The sequence below is a fragment of the Xenopus laevis genome, chromosome 1L, assembly GCF_017654675.1.
Source record: "Xenopus laevis strain J_2021 chromosome 1L, Xenopus_laevis_v10.1, whole genome shotgun sequence".
Classification (NCBI taxonomy): Eukaryota; Metazoa; Chordata; class Amphibia; order Anura; family Pipidae; genus Xenopus; species Xenopus laevis.
This window is the reverse complement of record NC_054371.1, coordinates 213,332,559-213,354,107: the sequence shown is the minus strand read 5'-3', so window position 1 is coordinate 213,354,107 and position 21,549 is coordinate 213,332,559. Positions and strand designations below refer to the sequence as shown.

General features: G+C 40.1%; 2 protein-coding genes across 2 annotated transcripts in view; both read right to left on the bottom strand.

The window, feature by feature from the left end:
• ttc33.L (tetratricopeptide repeat domain 33 L homeolog) overlaps window positions 1-1,108 on the bottom strand; it is a 178,547-nt gene extending 177,439 nt beyond the window's left edge. Inside the window, 1 exon segment of the mRNA NM_001095384.1 lies at window positions 1,082-1,108. The gene's annotated coding sequence lies outside the window, so the exon portion shown is untranslated.
• Window positions 1,109-7,253: 6,145 nt separating this feature from the next.
• prkaa1.L (protein kinase, AMP-activated, alpha 1 catalytic subunit L homeolog) overlaps window positions 7,254-21,549 on the bottom strand; it is a 34,532-nt gene continuing 20,236 nt past the window's right edge. Inside the window, 6 exon segments of the mRNA NM_001094957.1 lie at window positions 7,254-7,998; window positions 10,364-10,490; window positions 12,823-13,312; window positions 14,040-14,264; window positions 16,637-16,724; window positions 18,707-18,851. Coding sequence (NP_001088426.1) covers window positions 7,754-7,998; window positions 10,364-10,490; window positions 12,823-13,312; window positions 14,040-14,264; window positions 16,637-16,724; window positions 18,707-18,851 — 1,320 coding nt within the window. The 3' untranslated portion in view covers window positions 7,254-7,753.

Sequence of the window (21,549 nt, the reverse complement as noted above, 5' to 3'; positions counted from 1 at the left end):
ACACAGGGAGTATAGGGCAAGCAGAGTATGACACACACACAATGAGCATAGGGCAGGCAGAGTATGACACACACACAATGAGCATAGGGCAAGCAGAGTATGACACACACAATGAGCATAGGGCAAGCAGAGTATGGCACACACAGGGAGTATAGGGCAAGCAGAGTATGGCACACACAGGGAGTATAGGACAGACAGAGTATGGCACACACAGGGACACAGGGAGCATAGGGCAGGCAGAGTATGGCACACACAGAGAGAATAGGGCAGGCAGAGTATGGCACACACAGAGAGAATAGGGCAGGCAGAGTATGGCACACACAGGGAGCATAGGACAGGCAGAGTATGGCACACACAGGGAGCATAGGGCAGACAGAGTATGGCACACACACAATGAGCATAGGGCAAGCAGAGTATGACACACACAATGAGCATAGGGCAAGCAGAGTATGACACACACAATGAGCATAGGGCAAGCAGAGTATGGCACACACAGGGAGTATAGGGCAGGCAGAGTATGGCACACACAGGGAAACAGGGAGCATAGGGCAGACAGAGTATGGCACACACAATGAGCATAGGACAGGCACAGTATGACACACACACAGGGAGCATAGGGGAGACAAAATACAGCAGAAGACAGGGAAACTTATAAGGGTGTCATTGATACTCTCAGGTGTATATTAGAGGGGAGGGTTACTGTGTGAGCTGTAAGGAATCAGAGAGATAACTCGAGTTAGCAGAGTGTTGTACTGTGTGTCATTCATGGATCAAATCCAGAAAATAAAGGCTAAGTGATACCTTTCATTGGCTAATATAGTGGATTATAAAATGCATGCAGCAGTACAATCTATTAGCAAATAAAAGGTATGAGCATTACTGACAGTAACAGAGATTAGACTGTATTTCAGTGTGTATAATATACATAGAACATGCAATAGGAGAGTGTCACTGCGAGACCGTGTGATGTGAGTGAGATAAGCGCAGCCCGTGTGTGTCTGTGGCCGTGTTCAGGCTCCCCATATATATATATACACTCCTCATATATACACTCCCCATACACACAGCCCGTATGCCCTACCTCGCTCTCCGGTTCTCTCTGTTTTCCTTCCTCTCTGCACATGGGAGTGGGCGGGGCTTGTGGGACAAACAGAAGTAACCCTGAATCAGTCACAATGAAGCGGCTTTGGTCGGTGAAATTCCTGACTGTTTCCCAGGGTTATGCAGCTATTGTCCTCTTCATTTTGGTGGATGATGGGAATTGTAGTTCTTTAGCAGCACAATTAGTCAATGTAGCAATCCTGTCATTTGCTTCTCTGTTTGTGTCTTGCATATACACGTATTTATATATAATACACAAAAGCCATGAATATCTTGTAAATGATATCCTTATAAACGATGAGTAGTGATGTCATCAGTTATAAACGGTGAGTAGTGATGTCATCAGTTATAAACGGTGAGTAGTGATGTAATTTCTGTCACATGACTCACTAAAATTTGTGTATTATAATTAATAAAGTACCCCCAGTTGTAAAATATGAGGATATTATAAGTTACCTTCGGCCTCGTGTTTTTATATGGTCATGAAACTCCTCGGTAACTTATAATATCCTTATATTTTACGAGAGGGGGTACTTTATTCACTATATATATTATACATTATTTATACAGATAAGGGCTATTTCTACACACCTTAAAGGGGTCTTTCACCTTTATGTAAACTTTTAGTATATTATAGAATGGCTAATTCTATGCAACTTTTCCATTGGTCTTCATTATTTATTTTTATACTTTTATAATTATTTGCCTTTTTCTTCTGACACTTTCCTTTTAAATGGGGGTCACTGACCCCATCTAAAAAAAAAATGCTCTGTAAGGCTACAAATGTATTGTTATTGTTACTTTTTATTACTCATCTTTCTATTCAGGTCTCTCCTATTTATATTCCAGTCTCTTATTCAAATCAATGCATGATTTGTTTGAGTTACTAGGTGAATGTGGACCCTAGCAACCAGATTGTTTTTAATGCAAATTGAAGAGCTGCTGAATAAAAAGCTAAATAACACAAAAACCTTAATAACAAAAACTGAAAACCAATTACAAATTGTCTCAGACTATCCCTCTCTGCGTTATACTAAAAGTTATCTTAAAGGTGAACAACCCCTTTAAGTCAGCTAAATAATCATTTAAACGTGAATTAAACCTAAATACATCCAATAAGGATTAGTTACAGTATATCCATACCTTGGTCCACAGTGCATAGCGTGTAGTGATGGGCGAATATATTCACCACACACGAATTTCCCGCCGGCGAATAAATTTGCGAATTTCTGACCACTGTAATTATCAATTAAATGTATGCCCTTTGACTTTAATGTACGTCGAATTTTCATCGGTGCAGAATTGTCGACATTTCGCAAATTTTTTGCCTGCAACGCGAATTTGCCAGGGAAATTCTCGAATCCCTAGTAGCGTGGCCAAATTTTGGCCATGCCCATTTTATGGTCACACCCCCTTAATGCCATGTCCATTTTACAAAATCTGGCAGGCTATGGAAAGTTTGAACATATTTCTGGGGGTTGTAGGGTTCAAGTTTTTTGTGTTATTCCAGTTTTGCTAATGAAAGTGAATTGACCTTTAAGTGTGGCTCACAAGTAAGTCAGGTTGGGGACCTCTGGACTAGAGTAATAGGGATCAAGGATGTTAGGGAAGGGCTTCACCATATTTGAATAGGGCAGAAAATCTACAGAACGGTCACCATCCTGTTAGGGAATGTTTCTCATCATCTCATAAGCATAATCTGTAGCCTCTATTTTTCCTTTTGATCAGAAAACATAGAGAATATTTAAGGTGTGCATTGGGTGTCTTCATCACTAGGCATCAATTATAATTAATGACATTATTAAGCCAACTCTATAGGGATATAATTTACAGGACATTCATCCAGGGACTGGTATAATTGTAATTTTGGAGTCAGGAAGAAATGTTTTCCCCCGAAAGGCTTCAAATGGGGTTATTTGCCTTCCTCTGGATCAACTAGCGATTAAGCAGGTTAAAATAGAGTTAAAAGGTTGAATTTGATGGTCATGTGTCTTTTTTCAACCTAACTTACTATGTTACATTCATGCCTCTTGTGTATTATAGCTTGATAATGGGTGAGTGCCAGGGCCAGAACTAGGGGTAGGCAGAGTAGGCACGTGCCTAGGGCGCAAAGTGGAGGGGGTGCCAGGCACGTACCTGCTCTGTCACCTACCCCATGTCCGGTCCTGTGTCTCCCCGGCTGCCGCTGTTAATTTCCGGTAAATGCGGTTGCGCGCATGCATGCTGGAGCATAGTTTCGCGCATGCGCGATTGAGCCCACACTAAGCCAGCGCCGTGGCCGGCCAGATTGCCTAGGGCGCCTGGCCAGGTTGGCCCAGCTCTGGTGAGTGCAGAAGAACTATGTTGTGGTCACACGCTTATTGCACCCCAACTTAATAATTATGTGCTGGTCGAGTTTATCTTGACCAGACCTGCAACCGCACCAACCCAAGCCCACCAGCACCTGCCTTCTCCACCTCTATTTATAGGCCCATCACAAAAGGGGCAAGGCGAGCGCCTGTCTATAAAAAATAGAGGCCGGAAGTCGACGCGCAAAGGAAGTGCTGAGGTCGGAACGAACACGCCCAACCTGGGGTTAAACCTGTGGGTATCAGGCCCGCACATCACTACAACCTAAGGCTAAATCTAGACGTGGTTGTTTCTATGTATAAAAAAAGGCTCAGAAATAGCCAATTCATTTATCTCTGCAACGAGATGTTACTGTATCTGCAGGCACAGCGCGGCCTGTTTGCATGGAGAGGATTTTGATGCACAAGCGGATTGGCTGTTTCTCAGTCTGCATCTACAATATATACAGGCAGAGAAACACCTATGCCAAATAATGGGTTCATATTTTTTAATGGTGAGCACAACTTACCTAGGAGTGTTTCTCATGGAAACACAGAGGTGAATTGGGTTCAGTTCTTCCCACAACACTGGAACAAACCAAGACCAGCTTCTCCTGCATTTCCAAGTTCAGCCTCAATCTCTGCTCATGTGGGTGCAGAACCACAAGGGAAGAACTGAAACAATTAACCACTCCACCAAAATACAGAAACCCTGGGCTAGAGTCCTGCAGCGGGCAGGGTACCCGAGGGTTACCCGCAAGAACCTGCGGTACCATGCAGGTTGCAGGTAGAAGTTTCGGGAGCGAGTATAGACGCGGGTCAGCAGTTCTCCGGGTTTGTGGGTCAGGTCGCGGGTCTTCACAATAGCAAGTTTTAATTTTTTTCTGCTCACGCCTACTTCCAATGATGTCACTTCCGGTTTACGACAGCACTTCCGGTTTCACTACTTTTTTTCTGATCCCGGCAACTTTTAATAATGGAACTTCCGGTTTACAATGACAGCACTTCCTGTTTATTGATGGTCAGCAGATCATGGTTCAGGTTGCAGATAAGGGTCAGGTAGCAGGTCCAAGTGGGTAAATATGCGGGTTGCGTTCGGGTTTAACAAATTGGTTTCACGCAGGACTCTACCCTGGGCACATATGCTATAATACACATGATCCCTGCACACTTACTGCCCTTATCTGTGACGCTTTCCATGTAGGAACCTCAAAGAGACAGCTCCCTTCCTCTGCTCCAATGGAAATCAATCAGACATGCATAGTAGGCACCTCTTTGAGGTCTTCACGGTCAAGAAGGTATGTTATTCTGGGGACTGTTTAGAGTAATTTTAGGGGATTTTGAAATAAAAGGCAAACTTATTATTTAAGCCTTACTGTGGTCTAAAACACAAATCCTTTTTTTATGGAGTTTCCACCACATGTCACTTTGTGGAACCACAGCGGAAAGATATAAACAGTAAAACAGTATAAGTGCATTAGGAAATGCCACCTTTGAGTCCCTTTGCTGTACAACAGCTTCATTTCCCTATCAGCAGGTACATCTAAGAGCCAGGCCAGTGTGCTAATTAATAATTGAATCAGTCTGTAATCAAAGCTCACTTTATAAGGTTACCTACAAACATTAGATGCAGGTACCTGCCGGGATACCCAACTTTAGGGCTCAAATGCTTTACAGGACAGACAGACAGACAGACAGACATCCCTGTTTGACTTTAGGTGGGGTCAATAGGTAATTATGCTGATCCAGAATAAAGGTCAAGCCCATCATATCTAACAAAGAAACAGACATTTATATTTATCCATTATCCGGAAACCATTTATCCAGAAAGCTCTGAATTACAGAAAGGCCATCTCCCATAGACGCATTGTATCCACATTTTTTAATTATTCCTCTGTACTTGATCCTAACTAAGATATAATTAATTCTTATTGGAAGCAAAACCCAGCCTATTGGGTATATTTAATGTTTAAATGATTTTCTAGTAGACTTAAGGTACGAAGATCCAAATAACAGAAAGCTCAGTTATCCGGCAGACTATTTTTCCACCCCTTAGGCTGGTATTCAACCCTACCCTCACCTTGTTTGATGTTGAAGTGATGGATTCTGGGACCTGAAGTTACACCCTATCCAGAGAATCTGTGTACTGCCCATCATGAAAAGCACAACCCACAAACCATCACTTGCAATTGAGGGAAGGGTTGAATGACTCTGCTAGCCTAAGGCTAAGGAGCTGTGCAAAAACGTCCTTGTTTGTGTGACAAAACAACACATGATTTTTTGGATTTAGTTCAGCCAGGCACTTGGATTCGGTGCATCTCTAGTCAGAAAAATACTCTCTCTCTCTATATCTATATCTATATTTTTTGTGTAATAGAAGTCCAAATTAATGAGCCTGTATCAAAAAAGAGATTATTTTTTACAATTGAAGGCAAGATAAGTTCGAAGGGTTTGAGGGATTTTGCTTCCCTTCTTGGCTATGTTCTTCTAGAAAACTACTGCAAAAATGACCTATTTGGCCAAAAAAAAAAAAAAAGTTGATTTAATTTCTGTTGGTCTTTTTGAATTTCGAAGTTTTTCAAATTCAACCCTTGATAAATCTGCCCCTAACAGTGGCTAGATATATACCACAGTGGAAATAAGGATGGTCATATGGGAATTCTCCTAGGCTGGTGTCCATTGGGAGACCCTCTGGTAGGCCTGTCCAACCCTATTAGTGATGTGCGGGTCGAGAAAACCTTGAGAAAGCCCCACCCACCTTCCCACCCCTTCATTTAAAGACCCGCCAATGACATCACAAAAGGGGCAGGCGCAAGTCTATAAAACAGGAAGCCGGCAGTCTAAGGTCACAGGCGGGGAGAGCAGGCAGAGGAGCTTAGCCGAGACCACCTGTAAGAGGAGCAGTGAGGTCAGCCTGAACCTGCTAGTATCAGGCCAGCCTGCAAATTACTAAATCTTACCACTTTCTACACGGTGGGACAATTCTCTCGTTTGAAGATATGGATTCAATTCCAACCCCTATGTCATACAACATGCTATCTATGAAATTAGTCACTGGAATGTATCTGGTCTTGGACCTCCAGCTCTGAGGTAGATAATGAAGCTGAACAGATATGAACAATTACACCTCACCCCCCCCCCCTTAAGAGCAGAGACAGATGAGAAGGTTCAGGCAGATTTAATCGCCCGGCGACCAATCGTCTCTTCTTCAGGCGACTAATCTCCCCGAACCGCCTTCCCGCCGGCTACAATCTAAATCGCCAGCGGGATGGCACTCTGAGAACTTCGTTTTCTGAAGTCGCACAAAGTTTCCTCGTGAGGCAACTGCCCTAAAGGGGAACTCCGGCTTCCAAACCAAAATTTGATAAAGAGGCCCACATAACACACAAACCCCTATTATATTCATCACAGTTACCCGTTTCTTCAAAAAGTATGAATAAATGTAATTTTCTATGCTGAAATCCAGCTGTTTAACAGTTCTTCTCTTTCTGCATCATTTGAAATCCTGGCAGGGAAGGAGGGACTAAACACTGATGTTACAAATTGTAACAACTTCTCCACAGCTTACAGACAGCATGCAGGGACTACACAACCCACAATGCATTGCACTGTGATGTTCTGTTCCTTATTGAAATCACGAGTGCAGGGAATTGTGGGGTTTGGAGGAAGCAGCCTAATGGCTGTTGATACAAAGTAACAGTAGTCAGTCAGCTCAGCAAAGTAGTCAGAGAGATCAGAAGTAGAGCAAGGGGCTAGCCTTAGGGAACTGTTCCAAACCATTACAAGTCATGAAAAGTCTAAGAACATACATCAGTCCTCCTGCCTTGCTTTAAAAAAAATCTTTTTTTTTTTTTTATTATAGATTTGTACAAATTGCCTTTTTGTATCCACATTTACTGCCCTTATTCACCAGACTGATCTATCCCGGTGGAGTTAAAGCTGCAGAATTATGGCCGGCATGCTTAACCCACTAAATTATCATGAAATCACTTCTATGAATTTTACAAGAAAAAAAAAAAACATTTAAGACAAAAAATGTTGAGGTTTATCTCAGGGATATGCAAAGTAGCCCAGTGCTCGATAAAATGTGCAATTAAAACTTTTGTCAACCTGAAAAATATATACAGTTTATATGCGTTGACAAGGAACTATTAAAAATAATAATCACACTACGGAATTAGGTCTAATATAGTCTCGGAATGTTCTGTGCAAACTGCATTGTGACAGAGCTCTCAGCTGTTGCTCATAACTGGATTGAAACTGGAAGCTTTTGGCTACAGATCACTGCATGCTTATTGCTGGATATGGATTCGCTTGCTGGAGGCCTATCGTGCAAGGATTTTTATTAGATTTGCACACATTTCAAAAAATTCTATGGTATGGCTTCCAGGCCTGGGGACTAAGTCGGTATTGGAAGAGTCCACGGATGAGGTTAAAGAGGACGGCCCTGAGCCGTCTGAAGACTTCGCTTGAAATTCAGGATCAGATTCGTTTTTCGGAGGTCGGTTATTGCTAATGGAGCCGGATCTCCTAGGGGTGGCGCTTTCTGACTTGGCTTCAGTAACGTCATCTGAAAAGAGCAATAAGTTTAATTATATCCAAGAATACGCCTCAATTACATTGTTTAAAATGCACTTTATTACTATAATTACGTTACTTATATACTGCCGATTAAAGGGGCTGTTCAACTTTCTAACACTTTTTCCAGTTCAGTTGTTTTTAGATTGATCCCCAGAAAAAAACCAAAACTTTTTTCAATTACTTTCCATTATTTATTTTTTACGTTTTTTCCAAAATCTAAGTTTAAAGTTGAATGTTCCTCCCTCTGGTGTTCGAGTCTGGCAGCTCAGTAATTCAGGTGCAGATTCTGAACTTTTACAGTTTTGCAATATTTAGTCGATACATTTCTCAGCAACATTAGCAACTATTGTATCAATTCTAACAGCTGCCTTTAATGAAACCCAGAGATTCTGCTCAGCAGGAACAAAGATAAGAAATGTATCAACTAAATGTATTAATTTAGAACAGTTTACAGGGTCGACGACCCCCCCCTCCCAGAGCTGCTTTTGAAGTTGAAAAAAAAAAGACACTTTACACTTTAATATTAGAAAGACAGTGACACATACAAAATAAAAAGTAATTATTTCTGGTGATCTATCGCAAAACATCTAGTTGTTTGAAGATGAACAACCCCTTTAAAGGCATTGAATTAGCTTTTAGTATGATGTAGATAGTGATATTCTGAGACAATTTGCAATTGTCGTTTATTTTTTTATTATTTGTAGTTTGAGTTATTTAGCTTTTTATTTGGCAGCTCTTCAATTTGAAATTTCAGCAATCTGGTTGCCAGGTCCAAATTACCCTAGTAACCATGCATTCATTTGAATAAGGGACTAAAAGAGGAATAGCAGAGGCTTGAATAGAAAAAGGAGTCGCAGAAATGAGCAATAACAATAAATATGTAGCCTTAGAGAGTATTTGATTTTAGGCGGGGTCAGTGACCCTCATTTGAAAGCCAGAAGAAAAAATTAAATAAAAAAATAATGAAGACTAATTGAAAAGTTGCTTAGAACTAGCCATTCTATAACCCCTTTAAACAGAGTTGATTAATTCCACAAAAACATACAAACACCTTGCAGATTGATTGTGCCCAAGTTGGAATCAAACTCAAGGACCCCAGTGCTGCAAGACAGATGTGCTTCCCACTGATCCACCCTATCCCAAAAAAGTGATGTTCTTTCGGATTCTAAAAATACTTGGCTGCAACACTCAAGAGTTAAAGAAGGCAGCGGAGGCATGTGTACAACAGAGAAGAGGATGCATTACAAATACCACAACATGTAGTTTCATGTATTGTTCACATTTTTTTTTTATTGGGAGATTTTAAAAGGGGACAGATGCCTTGATTTTTTTTTACTTAGCCTAATTAGCAGTATAGTTAGCATATCTTTTTAATCCACTTTCTTAAAAAAAAAAAATTATCTCCAGCCCGCCCCTTTCTCTCACTTCCTTTCATGGATATCTAACAAGGCTCTGGAGAGCCTCAGGCACTTTATCATTAACATAACCTGGTGATATCAGTGGGGGTCATTTATTAACACTGGGCAAATTTGCCCATAGGCAGTAACCCATGGTGACCAATCAGACTGCTACATTTGTTGTTCTACTTGCAGCTGGCTTTAAAAAGCTAATCACTGATTGGTTGCTATAGGTAACTGTCCATGTATCCCACCCCCTGTATCTCCCTGGTCCCAGGCTGGTTAAAGGACCAGTAACATCAAAAAAATTCTTTAAAAAGTTTGTTGGTATACATAGAAAAAAAACCCCACCAACACGAATTAAACTTTAAAATCGAAAAGCCTTTATTAAGAAATAACCGAAAAGGCGACGATCCATTGTGCGGGGCTCATTTTCTCCTCTCTGGCTATCTCCTATAAGGAAGGCAGGGAGGAGAAATGAGCACCGCACAATGGATGCCCAATCACTATCTGAAGAGGAGCGCAAGCGGAGTTGTGGCTAGTTATTTCTTAATAAAGGCTTTGGGATTTTAACGTTTAATTTGTCTTGGTGTTTTTTTTTTTCGATGTATACCAACAAATTTTTTACATTTTTTTTGATGTTACTGATCCTTTAAATAGTAATAAAAACATTCATAAAACAAAAGTATTCACATGCCATCCTTTTCGAACTTTTCTTCTTAACCCAACGGTCTTAGCTGGGGATTCAATAAGGATTAATTATATCTTAGTTGGGATCAAGTACAAGCTACTGTTTTATTATTACAGAGAAAAAGGAAATCATCTTTAAACATTTTAATAAAATGGAGTCTATGGAAGACAGGCTTTCTGTAATTCAGAACTTTCTGGATAACGGGATCCCATACCTGTACAAAGTTATAAAAGACACATTATCTGCACCCGAGAAATTCCACATACCGTCAATGCTACGGAAATCCAGCAGGTAAGTTCTGCTATCCACTTGGTACAGCTGGAGGCTCATCTTGGTGTACATGCTAGTAACCGGATTCTTCCTTCTCACGCGCAGGTAGTAGGGATTTACAACCTTGACATGGGAGAAACAAAGCGGGAAAATGTCTTATCTGTAGTTGTTTCAGTTTCATAATCAAATTTAAAGGCGTAGTTCACCTATTAAGAATGATGTAGACATTGATATTCTAATTTGCCGTTGGTCTTCATTTTTTAAAATGTTCTTTTCAGTTAACTTTTTGTTTAGCAGCTCTCCAGTCTGGTATTTCAGTGGTTTGAATTAAATGATCGTATGTTGAGTGATATTCTGAGACAATTAGCAATTGGTTTTCATTTTTTATTTGTGATTTTTGAGTTATTTAGCTTTTTAATCAGCAGCTCTCCAGTTTGCAATGTCAGCCATCTGGTTGATAGGGTCCAGATTATCCTAGCAACCAGGCACTGGCTTGAACACAAGATGGAATCATGAACAGAAGAGGGTCTGCATGGAATGATAAGTAATAAAAAAGAAACTTAAGGTGGCCATAGACGTAGAGATCCGCTCGTTTGGCAAATTTGCCAAACGAGTGGATGTCTCCCCAATATGCCCACATTGAAGTGGGCGATATTAGGCTGATCCGATCGTGGACCCTAGGACCCAACGGTCGGATCATAATGCATCCGATACGGGCGGTAGGATCGCACGACCGCATACACACACACACACAGATCCAATGGAATTTTTTAACCTGCCTGATCAAGATCTGCCCAACATTCAGACAGATATCGATCGGGGAAGCCCGTCGGATGGCCCCACACACGGGCCAATAAACTGCCGACTCGGTCTGTCAGCAGCTTTTATCGGTCCGTGTATGAGGGCCTTTAGTCTCACAGAACAATAATGCACAAGAATTGAGGGCTCAAACTCCCTGTAGTGGTAGTGCAAATCCAGAAAGCTAATCCAGAAGCCTACTCTCCTGCAGAAAGGTGAGACATCGATGTCTCCAGCAAGCACACTGGTAAACTGCAAGATTAATAAAGGTTGATATAAGGCCCTGGAGGCCGGAGACATTGCCCTTTGTACATGTGTATATGGACAAACTAAATACACTTCTGAAATTTACCGGTGTGCTTGCTGGATGTTCTTCACAGAGCAATAATTTCTAGTTTCTGGGGGTCAGTGACCCCTATTTGACAGCTGGAAAGAGACAGAAGACGAAGGCAAAGAATTAAAAAAATAAATAAAAATAATGGAAACTAATTGCAAAATTGCCAGCAACAGGCCATTCTATAACATACTAAAAGGTAAACCACCCCATTAATATCTTGCACATGAATATAATCACTAAGGGGCAGATTTGAATGTTGAAATTTTTTTTATGGCCAAAACGGTTACATTTGACTAGGGAATTATCTAAACTTGATTTGAGTTTTTTAAAAAAAAAAAATATTTGAATTTCGAGATTTATCATACTCTGGCCCTTAAAGATTTCGAATTCGACACCTAAAACCTGCCGAATTACTGTTCAAGTCAATGGGAGAGGAACAGGGATCAATTTGGAGATGTTTGCAGCCTTTCTGACATTTGAGTTTGATCGAATTTGATTCGAGTTTTAGAGTCGTTTAAATTCGTCCGAGTTTGGAAAATTCTATTTTATTAAAGGGGAACGCCACAAAAACAAAACTTTAGCTTTTTGAAAAGTAAACATAATTTTAAGCTACTTTGCAATATACCTCAATTAAAAATTATGGAGACTTTTCATGATTTTTAATAGTTTGAAACACTAAGCCTAGCCCCCTGCTGATCTGTCTGACTACTTTACTGAGCTGACTGACTACTGTTACTTTGTATCAAAAGTCATCTGTCCTCAGCCTGCATCTTCCAAACCCCACAATTCCCTGCACATGTAATTTCAATAAGGAACTGAACATCACAGTGCAATGCATTGTGGGTTATGTAGTTCCTGCATGTTGTCTGTAAGCTGTGGCGAAGTGTTTAGTCCCTCCTTCCCTGCCAGGATTTCAAATGATGCAGAAAGAGAAGAACTGTTAAACAGCTGGATTTCAGCATAGAAAATGGCATTTATTCATACTTTTTGAAGAAACAGGTAACTGTGATGGGTATATTAGGGGTTTTTGTGTTATGTGGGCCACTTTATCAAATTTTAGTTTGGAAGCAGGAGTTCCCCTTTAATTGATTTCCCCAAGTCGAATTTCAAATTCATTGGAATTTTTGAGTTTAAAAACAATCGCACACAAATTCAAAATTCGACCCATGATAAATGTGCCTCAAACTGTCACTATAGACCCTCAGCATTTAAATTGACCAGTGTCCCTCAAACACAGAATTGGAGATCAATGACACAACCTCTTCCTTTTCATACTGGAATCTTTTAATTATATTGTAAACGAAAGGAAAGAGGAATTACCTTCCACTCATAGACCAACTGTTTCATTGCTCGGCAAACCTCAGCCATGATATCATTTGGTCGGCTCTGACTTCGTATACCAAGATGCCATTTGGCTCTTCTTACCCCAACCTGGTGTTTGGACTTTTGCGGGTTTAACTCATCGAGAGTGTGCCGTTGCCGAGGTGACTCGGCCACTAAAAAGGGCACTCTCTCTGGGTGAGGCCGAGCTATAGGAGGATCTTCCATGAAGGAATCCGGAGGACTGGTAGCCAAATAGAAGTCTTTGGCCTCATTCATTATCCTGCGATTATCTATGATCAGATGGTAGGCGACTGCTAATGGATCCTGATGGTTGTGACTGTACAAGCAGCTCAGCACTTCTTCTTCCGTGCACTCACACTTATCACACACTTCTTTTAAGGCTTCATCGTCGATCATATTTGTACTGTAGGATGGGTCCTCCGGAAACAGATATTTAGGAAGATCTTGCTTGAACCATTCGTGTTCCCTAAGTGGGAGTACAGCATGGCAATGAATCAATTTATGAAAGCAAGAATCAGACTGTTGCCAAAAAAAAGAAAGAAAAAAAACTAAAACTTGAGGGATGGGGGGAGGGGTTAGAGATATAGCGACTACTAGTTTACCGGTAGTAGATATATTCCATTGTAATTAGTACTAGCTACACGGGGAGGCCCATTTATCAAAGGTCCAATTTTGAATTCATGTGAATTTTTTTTAGGGATGCACTGAATCCACTTTTTTGGATTCGGCTGAACCCCCGAATCCTTCATGAAAAATTCAGCTGAATACCGAACCCTAATTTGCATATGCAAAATAGGGGTGGGAAGGGTAAAACATTTTTTACTTCCTTGTTTTTTGACAAAAAGTCACTCAATTTCCCTCCTTCCCCTAATTTGCATATGCAAATTAGGATTCGGTTCGGCAGGCAGAAGGATTCGACCGAATCCAAATCCTGCTGAAAAAAGCCGAATCCTGGCCAAATCCCGAACCGAATCCTGGATTCGGTGCATCCCTAATTTTTTTTTTTTATTTCAGATATACTCACAATTCAACTGGGAGGAGGTTCTAGAAGACATATCTACTCAGTAGAGCAGCAACACAGGACAGGTTGTATAAATGAAGTCTGGCAGAATCAAGCAGCATCTTGGGCATTCATGCAAGTCATTTGGGGGAGATTTACACACAGTGTGGTCTGCAGTCATTTTAGAACTTACCTAATATCTTTAATGGTTGCCCTTTTCATGGGATCCACCAACAGCATGTGCTTTAGAAGGCTAATCACGGGAGGATTCAGGTACTGGGGTGTGTAGAAGATGCCGTCACATATCTTCTTAAAAAGTGTTGGCACGTGATCGTCATCAAAAGGAAGAGTTCCACAGAGTAAAGCGTATAGGATGACCCCACAGCTCCATATGTCCACCTCTGGACCAGCATAAAGTCTGCAAAAAAAACAAAAAAAAAAAACACGCAGTTGTAAATTATTTATTTAAACAACAAACAAGCCTGAGTTACAGAGTATACAAGTGCCAGCATTCTCATTGTAGTAGGCCGGAGTCTGTTGGCAGTTGAGCCCATTTGGAGTTTCGGCACCATTACATAAGGAACCAAGCTCATTCTAGTCAACTTACATAGATATGGCTAAAATGGAGTGAAGCTCAGCAGTTCCATAAGTTAAGGGGAACTATCGCAAATATGAAAATGTAATATTAGCTTCAGCATACTGAAATAAGAAATTTCTTAAAATACAATCAAACTAAAAATTCTGCATTGTTTCTGAAATAATCAAGTATATCTTCACTATCCCTCTCACAACATCTGTTTCTCCTCATTCAGGATTTGGATAAATGATCCAATATATATCTTATGGGGGGTCTCCTTTTGCCTAGAAGATGTATTAGAACTCTATTAAAATCACCAGACAACATGTCTCTCTACATGCAGGAATTTGTGCAAAAGGCAGTTGTTTTGTTAGATTTTGTTTGTACTGGAATCAGTTATTTGAGTGAGGTCTAATACATCTGCTAGGACAGGGAGCCCCCCTATAAGATATATTGGCCCTAAATGCCAATGAATATCTGACACCCAACTGCTACATGAAGACAGAATGAAGAGAAACAGATGCTGAGAGAGGAATAGTGAAGATGAACTTGATTATTTCTGAAACAATACAGAATTTTTAATTGACTTTATTTAGAAAGTTTCTTATTTCAGCGTAATGAAGCGAATACTACATTTTCATTTTCGCATAGTTCCCCTCTAATGGCATTTTCGATAAGTTCCTTACAAGTACATCCATGAAAATAAAATGCCTGATGAAAAGAAAATATGCAACTTTCCAATAGACATTCCTTACAAACTTACAGTGGTTTAAAATTTACCTGTAAATCTAATTGCTATTGAAAGCAGTATCTGTCCCTGACTATTGAAACAATATAGCAGGAACAAGCTGATTAAAGGGCTGCTGTCATTGGAAAACATGTTTTTTCCAAAACACATCCATTAATAGTGCTGCTCCAGCAGAATTCTGCACTGAAATTCATTTCTCAAAAGAGAAACAGATTTTTTTTATATTCAATTTTGAAATCTGACATGGGGCTAGACATTTTGTCAGTTTCCCAGCTGCCCCCAGTCATGTGACTTGTGCCTCCACTTTAGGATGGAACTACTTTCTGGCAGGCTGTAATTTCTCCTACTTAATGTAACGGAATTAGTCTCAGTGGGACTTGGCTTTTACTATTGAGTGTTGTTCTTAAGCTCCCCATAGACGTGACGATTCTTCTTGCCGAACGACCGATTTTAGGGAAGTCTGACCAATCCTTCAAAATAATTGTGCGGTTAGTGGGATTCGAACGATCGTACATCTTACGATTTTTTGGCCAACATCTGTCAGGAAATTGATCGGCCAGGTTAAAAAAATCTTTGTCGGTCCCAGTGCAATCTATCTATGTTTGCAGGGCCAAGCAGGCAGCTACCCTTTGTTTTCCTGGCAAATTGGTCTTTTTAGTTGATGGTCAATTCATATGATAGTTCCGAGAAAATTGCGGTCTCGCGATGAGGATCGGATCAACATCTATGGCCAGCTTTAGATCTTCCAGGGAGCTGTTATCTTGTGTTAGTGAGCGGCTATCTCCTACCTTCCCATTGTTTCCAAATGAAATATAAAAATATTGGTTTGCTCTTTTGAAAAACAGATTTCAGTGCAGAATTCTGCTGGAGCAGCACCATTAACTGAAACGTTTTGAAAAAAAAAAAAAAAAAACAACACGTTTTTGCATGACAGTATGCCTTTAACAATAGCCTTTAACAATACACTGTGGCATAGTGATTAGACATACCAGTCAAATGCAATGTACATAGCTCAACGGAAAAGTAAAAAAAAAAAAAAAACGATACGGAGTTAGCTCACATATGTGTTTAAGATGTCAATGTCTAACAGACAGATACTGCTGCTACAGGGCCTTTTAAAGCATTTTGGGCACGTCCCACATTTATTTACAGGTATAGTATCTGTTATCCAGAAAGCTCCGAATTATGGGACGACGTACTTTTTTAAACAATTTCCTTTTTTCTCTGTAATAATAAAACAGTAGCTTGTACTTGATCCAAACTAAGATATAATTAATCCTTATTGGAAGCAAAACCAGTCTATTGGGTTATTTAATTTTTAAATAATTTAGTATACTTTAGGTATGAAGATCCAAATTACAGAAAGATCAGTTATCCTGAAATCCCCAGGTCCCGATCATTCTAGATAACAGGTCCAACACCAACAGCTGTTTAGTCCATAATTGAGGTTGGATTTACTACTTACCTTCCTGAAATAACCTCTGGGGCAGCATAATTAGGGGAGCCACAGCTGGTTCGTAGGAATTCCCCATCAGCCATCATGTTAGAGAGGCCTAAATGCAATAGATAAAAGTGGTCAGAGTTAATACTACACTGACAAAAATAAAATGAATTGGTCTGTATTGGAATAGGCTTAGAGCACCATGGGTAAAAATATTTCTAAACAGAATTTGTTTTAGAGAAGCAGCAAGATGACCTCCCGTACTACATACAACTGTGTATCTGCATTTAGTCACTGCATTTCACACTTGAATAAAAACACAGTCTCTCAGTAGGATATAAGCAGACACAGTTCAACCCCAGCTGCTTGCCTGAAATAGAACATTTTATGGACATTACTGCAAACATCTCTAGATATATGCCTTTTTTTGGCTTTAGCCTCCAAGTGCACGGTTCCCCATTCGTCTTCAAAACACTGTACTTACAGACAAGCTGAAAGGGAGAGAGTTATTTGTACAGGTCAGCACCGGGGTAATAATGCAAAAAATTACAAAAGATAAAGACCAACTGCAAATGTCTCAGAATATATATTTCCAGGTGAACTGCACCTTTAAGTGAGCACATACTGGTTGCATGCAGTTACTAAGTTCTTAGTACGGATATATAGACGGTATAGTATTAGTGATGACTGGTAAGGTTCCAACCTGCACCCCAACCAGCCGCTTGCCAACCCTCACCCAAAGAGTTCTCCATTTTTTGAGCTTGTACCCAACACATCTCATTGTGATGGCATAGGGAAGGCACTGGAAGCAAGTTAAAATGTGCAAGCCTGTCATTAAAGGCAATGGCATCTGCTTTAAAGGAGACAAAATCTATGTACTTCCATAGTAACATGATAAATGAGGTTGTAAAAAAAAAAAAAAAAAAAAAATGTTTAAGTCTATATATAACCTGCCTGCTAGTCGAACAGCCCCCTTTGCCCTACCACACCCCAAAAAATGCTTTAAAGGGATTCTGTCAAGATTTTTATGATGTGCTTTCAGAGTCAGCACTTTAGGGTGGAATGCTTTCTGGCAAGCTATTTCTCCTACTCAATGTAACTGAAGGAGTCGTAGTGGGACCTGGATTTTACTATTGAGTGCTATTCTTAGATCTACCAGGCAGCTGTTTTCTTGTGTTAGGAAGCTGCTATCTGGTTACCTTACCATTATTATGTTGTTAGGCTGCCTGGGAGAATGGGAGGGGGGGGGGGTGATTTCACTCCAACTTGCAGTACAGCAGTAAAGAGTGACTGAAGTTTATCAGAGCACAAGTCACATGACTGGGGGCACCTGGGAAACTGACAATATGTCTAGCCCCATGTCAGATTTCAAAATTAAATTTAAAAAAAAAAATGTTTTTTTTTTCTTCCAGAAATGGATTTCAGTGCAGAATTCTGTTGGAGCAGCACTATTAACTGATGCATTTTGGAAAAAAAAAACATTTTTCCCCATGACATTATCCCTTTAAGAAAAGACAAGGAGTACAATGGTGGCCATACACGGGCAGATTAAAGATGCTGATATCAGTCCTTTAGACCAATTCGGCATCTTATCTGCCTGTGTATGGGTCTCCCCGATTGATATCAGGCAAAAAAAAAAAAACCCACCAGATATCAATCTGGCAGGTTTGATTTTTCTTTGGGATCAAGGACCGCATCGGCTAGTTGGTACGGTCCTTGTCCTTGTCCAACGAAGGCACCCATTTCCTTTGTTGCTTTAGGCCCACTGATCGGATTAACCATATTGGGTTAAGATCTGCTGTTAAGAACGGGTTAAGAGTGCAGTAGTAATAATTTAAATATGTGGGTTTTTCTTCTTCTTTAGGCAGGACCCCCACCCCACGATGTTTCGTTTGCCGACCCATCACTACATCTGTCTAGAACGGATTAGGTTTCATTTATTGCAGTACATAGAACAAGAAGCACGAGCAGGACCCGGCCACCTTCCCGTCCCCCCTAAAGTAAACAAACAAGCATTGCCAGAATGGGCAGCAAGAATGTAGAGGCATACAAAAAAAAAAAAAAAAAAAAAAAAAAGAGGCGGCTGAGACTTACCAAAATCCGCAATCTTCGCATTCATGTGGGCATCGAGGAGAACATTCTCAGGCTTCAAGTCTCTGTGTACAACCATATGTCTATGGCAATAGTCAACGCCAGAAAGAATTTGCTGGAACAAACGCCGGGATTCCTTTTCATCCAACTAAGGGGAAAAAAGTTATATTTAAATAAAACACACCTTTCATAAACCTGACAGGTTTGATCTTCCTGTCCAATCAAGGGTCGCATCGGCTAGTTAATGTGGTCCTCGTCCCGATGGCTGGTATGCTTGTCACTGTAATCCGATTGTTTGGCCATAGGGGCGAGTAATTGGATTAGTCGGATATTGCCCACCTTTTGGTGGGCATATTGGGGGGATGATCTGCTCATTTGTGGACCTTGCCAAACGAGCGGATCTTATAGAGTATGACCACCTTAATAATAATAATAATAATCCCAATTGCTTTTCTGTAAGGTTTATCAAGCAAAATAAACTTTATTCTATACAGCTTCTTTACATTTTGTTTCCTTCAATCTTGGAATTCACGATCATATAAAGCAGGCAGCCGCCATTTTGTGATCACTGTTATTAAAGGAACACTTTACCACCAAAATGAATATTTAAGCAACAAATAGTTTATATCAAATTAAGTGACATATTAATTATTAAAGAATCTTACCAAACTGGAATATACATTTAAGTAAATATTGCCCTTTTACATCTTTTCCCTTGAGCCCCCATTTCGTGATGGTCTGTGTGCTGCCTCAGAGATCACCTGACCAGAAATACTGCAGCTCTAACTGTAACAGGAAGAAATGTGGAAGTAAAAGACACACCTCTGTCTGTTAATTGGCTCATGTGACCTAACAAGTATTGTTTGTTTGTGTGCACAGTGAATCATTATCTATTTAGGATTACCCAATGGCACATACTACTAAAAAAGTATATTATTATTAAAATGGCTTATTTACATGAAGCAGGGTTTTATGCAATATTTTTTTTTTATAGAGACATTGTTCAGGGGTATAGTTTTCCTTTAAGGAAATCTTGCCAAAATCTTGTTTACGTGCCAGAATTGTGGACCTAGTGCCCATGCCCATGAATTGGCTGCAGAATGAGGGGGCAAAGAAGGAGTGCAGTTGCAACCAGAAATTGCTGAATGGAAAGTGAAAGGAATTGCCTGCCCCGCCTCTATGCCTGATTGACAACTGTGAATTTTAAATACATTTATAACAGGTGTGGATAACTTTAGTAAAAAAAGAATTTGGTTTCATGTATAATTTAAAAAGGCCTTTTATTATACAGATTTTTATGTCTGGGTGACATGTCCCCTTTAAGACAGTTGGTCACCACTGAAGTGACTCATCTTTATTAGTGTGAGGCAAACCTCAGCACGTAGAGTCCTGTGCGGGTCCATTTTTTGGAACCTGTAACCTACATTCTTACCAGCTTGGACCAGCAAGAACCTTATCTGCTACCCGGACCCACTGACCATTAAGAGTCAGGAAGTGCTGTCATTGTAAACCTGGAAGTGACCTCATCGGAAGTAGGTGTGATCAGAAAAAATGAGTAAAAATCTCGATTGAGAAGACCCGTGAACTGCGTCTATAACCACACCCGGAACTTCTACCCGCAAACCACAGGGTACCGCAGGTTTTTGGGGGTAACCCGCGAGTACCCAACCCGTTGCAGGACTCTATCAGTACGGCTGCCAACTAGCAGATATTTGCTTGATAAGGAACCGAATTGGTAGGTTAAATCATTGTGACCCATTCATTTGGTTGCTGGAACAACTATTCAGGAGAAGACTATTTCCAATCTGAAGAAATCCTTGATCAACAAGATTCTTACTAAACTGCCTAATCTACAACGTAGATCTTGCCAAAATCCCGACAATATTACGGTTGGCAGGTAGTTGTTTTAGCAGCTTACGCTGTTCAACTCAGTTAAAGGAGAACTAAAGCCTAACTAAAGAAATAGGGCAGAAATGTTGTACATTATTTCCAATTTCGGACGCATATAGCCATGGTTTTTTTTTTTTACTCATGATGTAGCACTTTATATCACCAGAATTCCAACATAATTGTTGCTGCAAAGTTGAGTGGAACCATTGCAACTCTGCTTGATGCCCCAAAACTAATGCAATTCAGCTGTGTGGAATTGTTCCAGGGTTTCACAGCGTCAGAAGGCACACTTGCAGGATGGTCGCCTACTACCGTAAAAGGGTTGTTCATCTTTAAGTTAACTTTTACTAGTTATAGAATGACTAATTCTAAGCAACTTTTCAATTGGTCTTCATGTTTTCTGTTTTATAGTTTTTAAACGATTTGCCTTCTTCTTCTGACTCTTTTCAGCTTTCAAAGGGGGGGGGGTCACGGACCCATCTGGAAAAAAAATTCACTGTAATGCTACACATTTATTGTTATTGCTATTTTTTATTACTCATCTTTCTATTCAGGCCTCTCCTATTCATATTCCAGTCTCTCATTCAAACCAATGCATGGTTGCTAGAGTAATTTGGACCCTAGCAACCAAATTGAAGAGCTGCTGAATAAAAATCTAAATAACTCAAAAAACAAATTAATAAAAAATGAAAACCAATAGCAAATTGTCTCAGAATATCACTCTCTAAATCATACTAAATGGCAAACAATAATAAGAGTAGAAACCGTATGGAACAAAAACAACAACAAGATTGCTGAAATAGCAAACTGAGGAGCTGCTGAATAAAAAGTTAAATAAGAAAAACCACAAATAATAAAAAATGAAAACCAGTTGCCTTTTTCGCAGGATTGGGCCGAATCGAATCGGAATCCTAATTTGCATATGTAAATTAAGGGCGGGTAGGTGATTTTTCAGC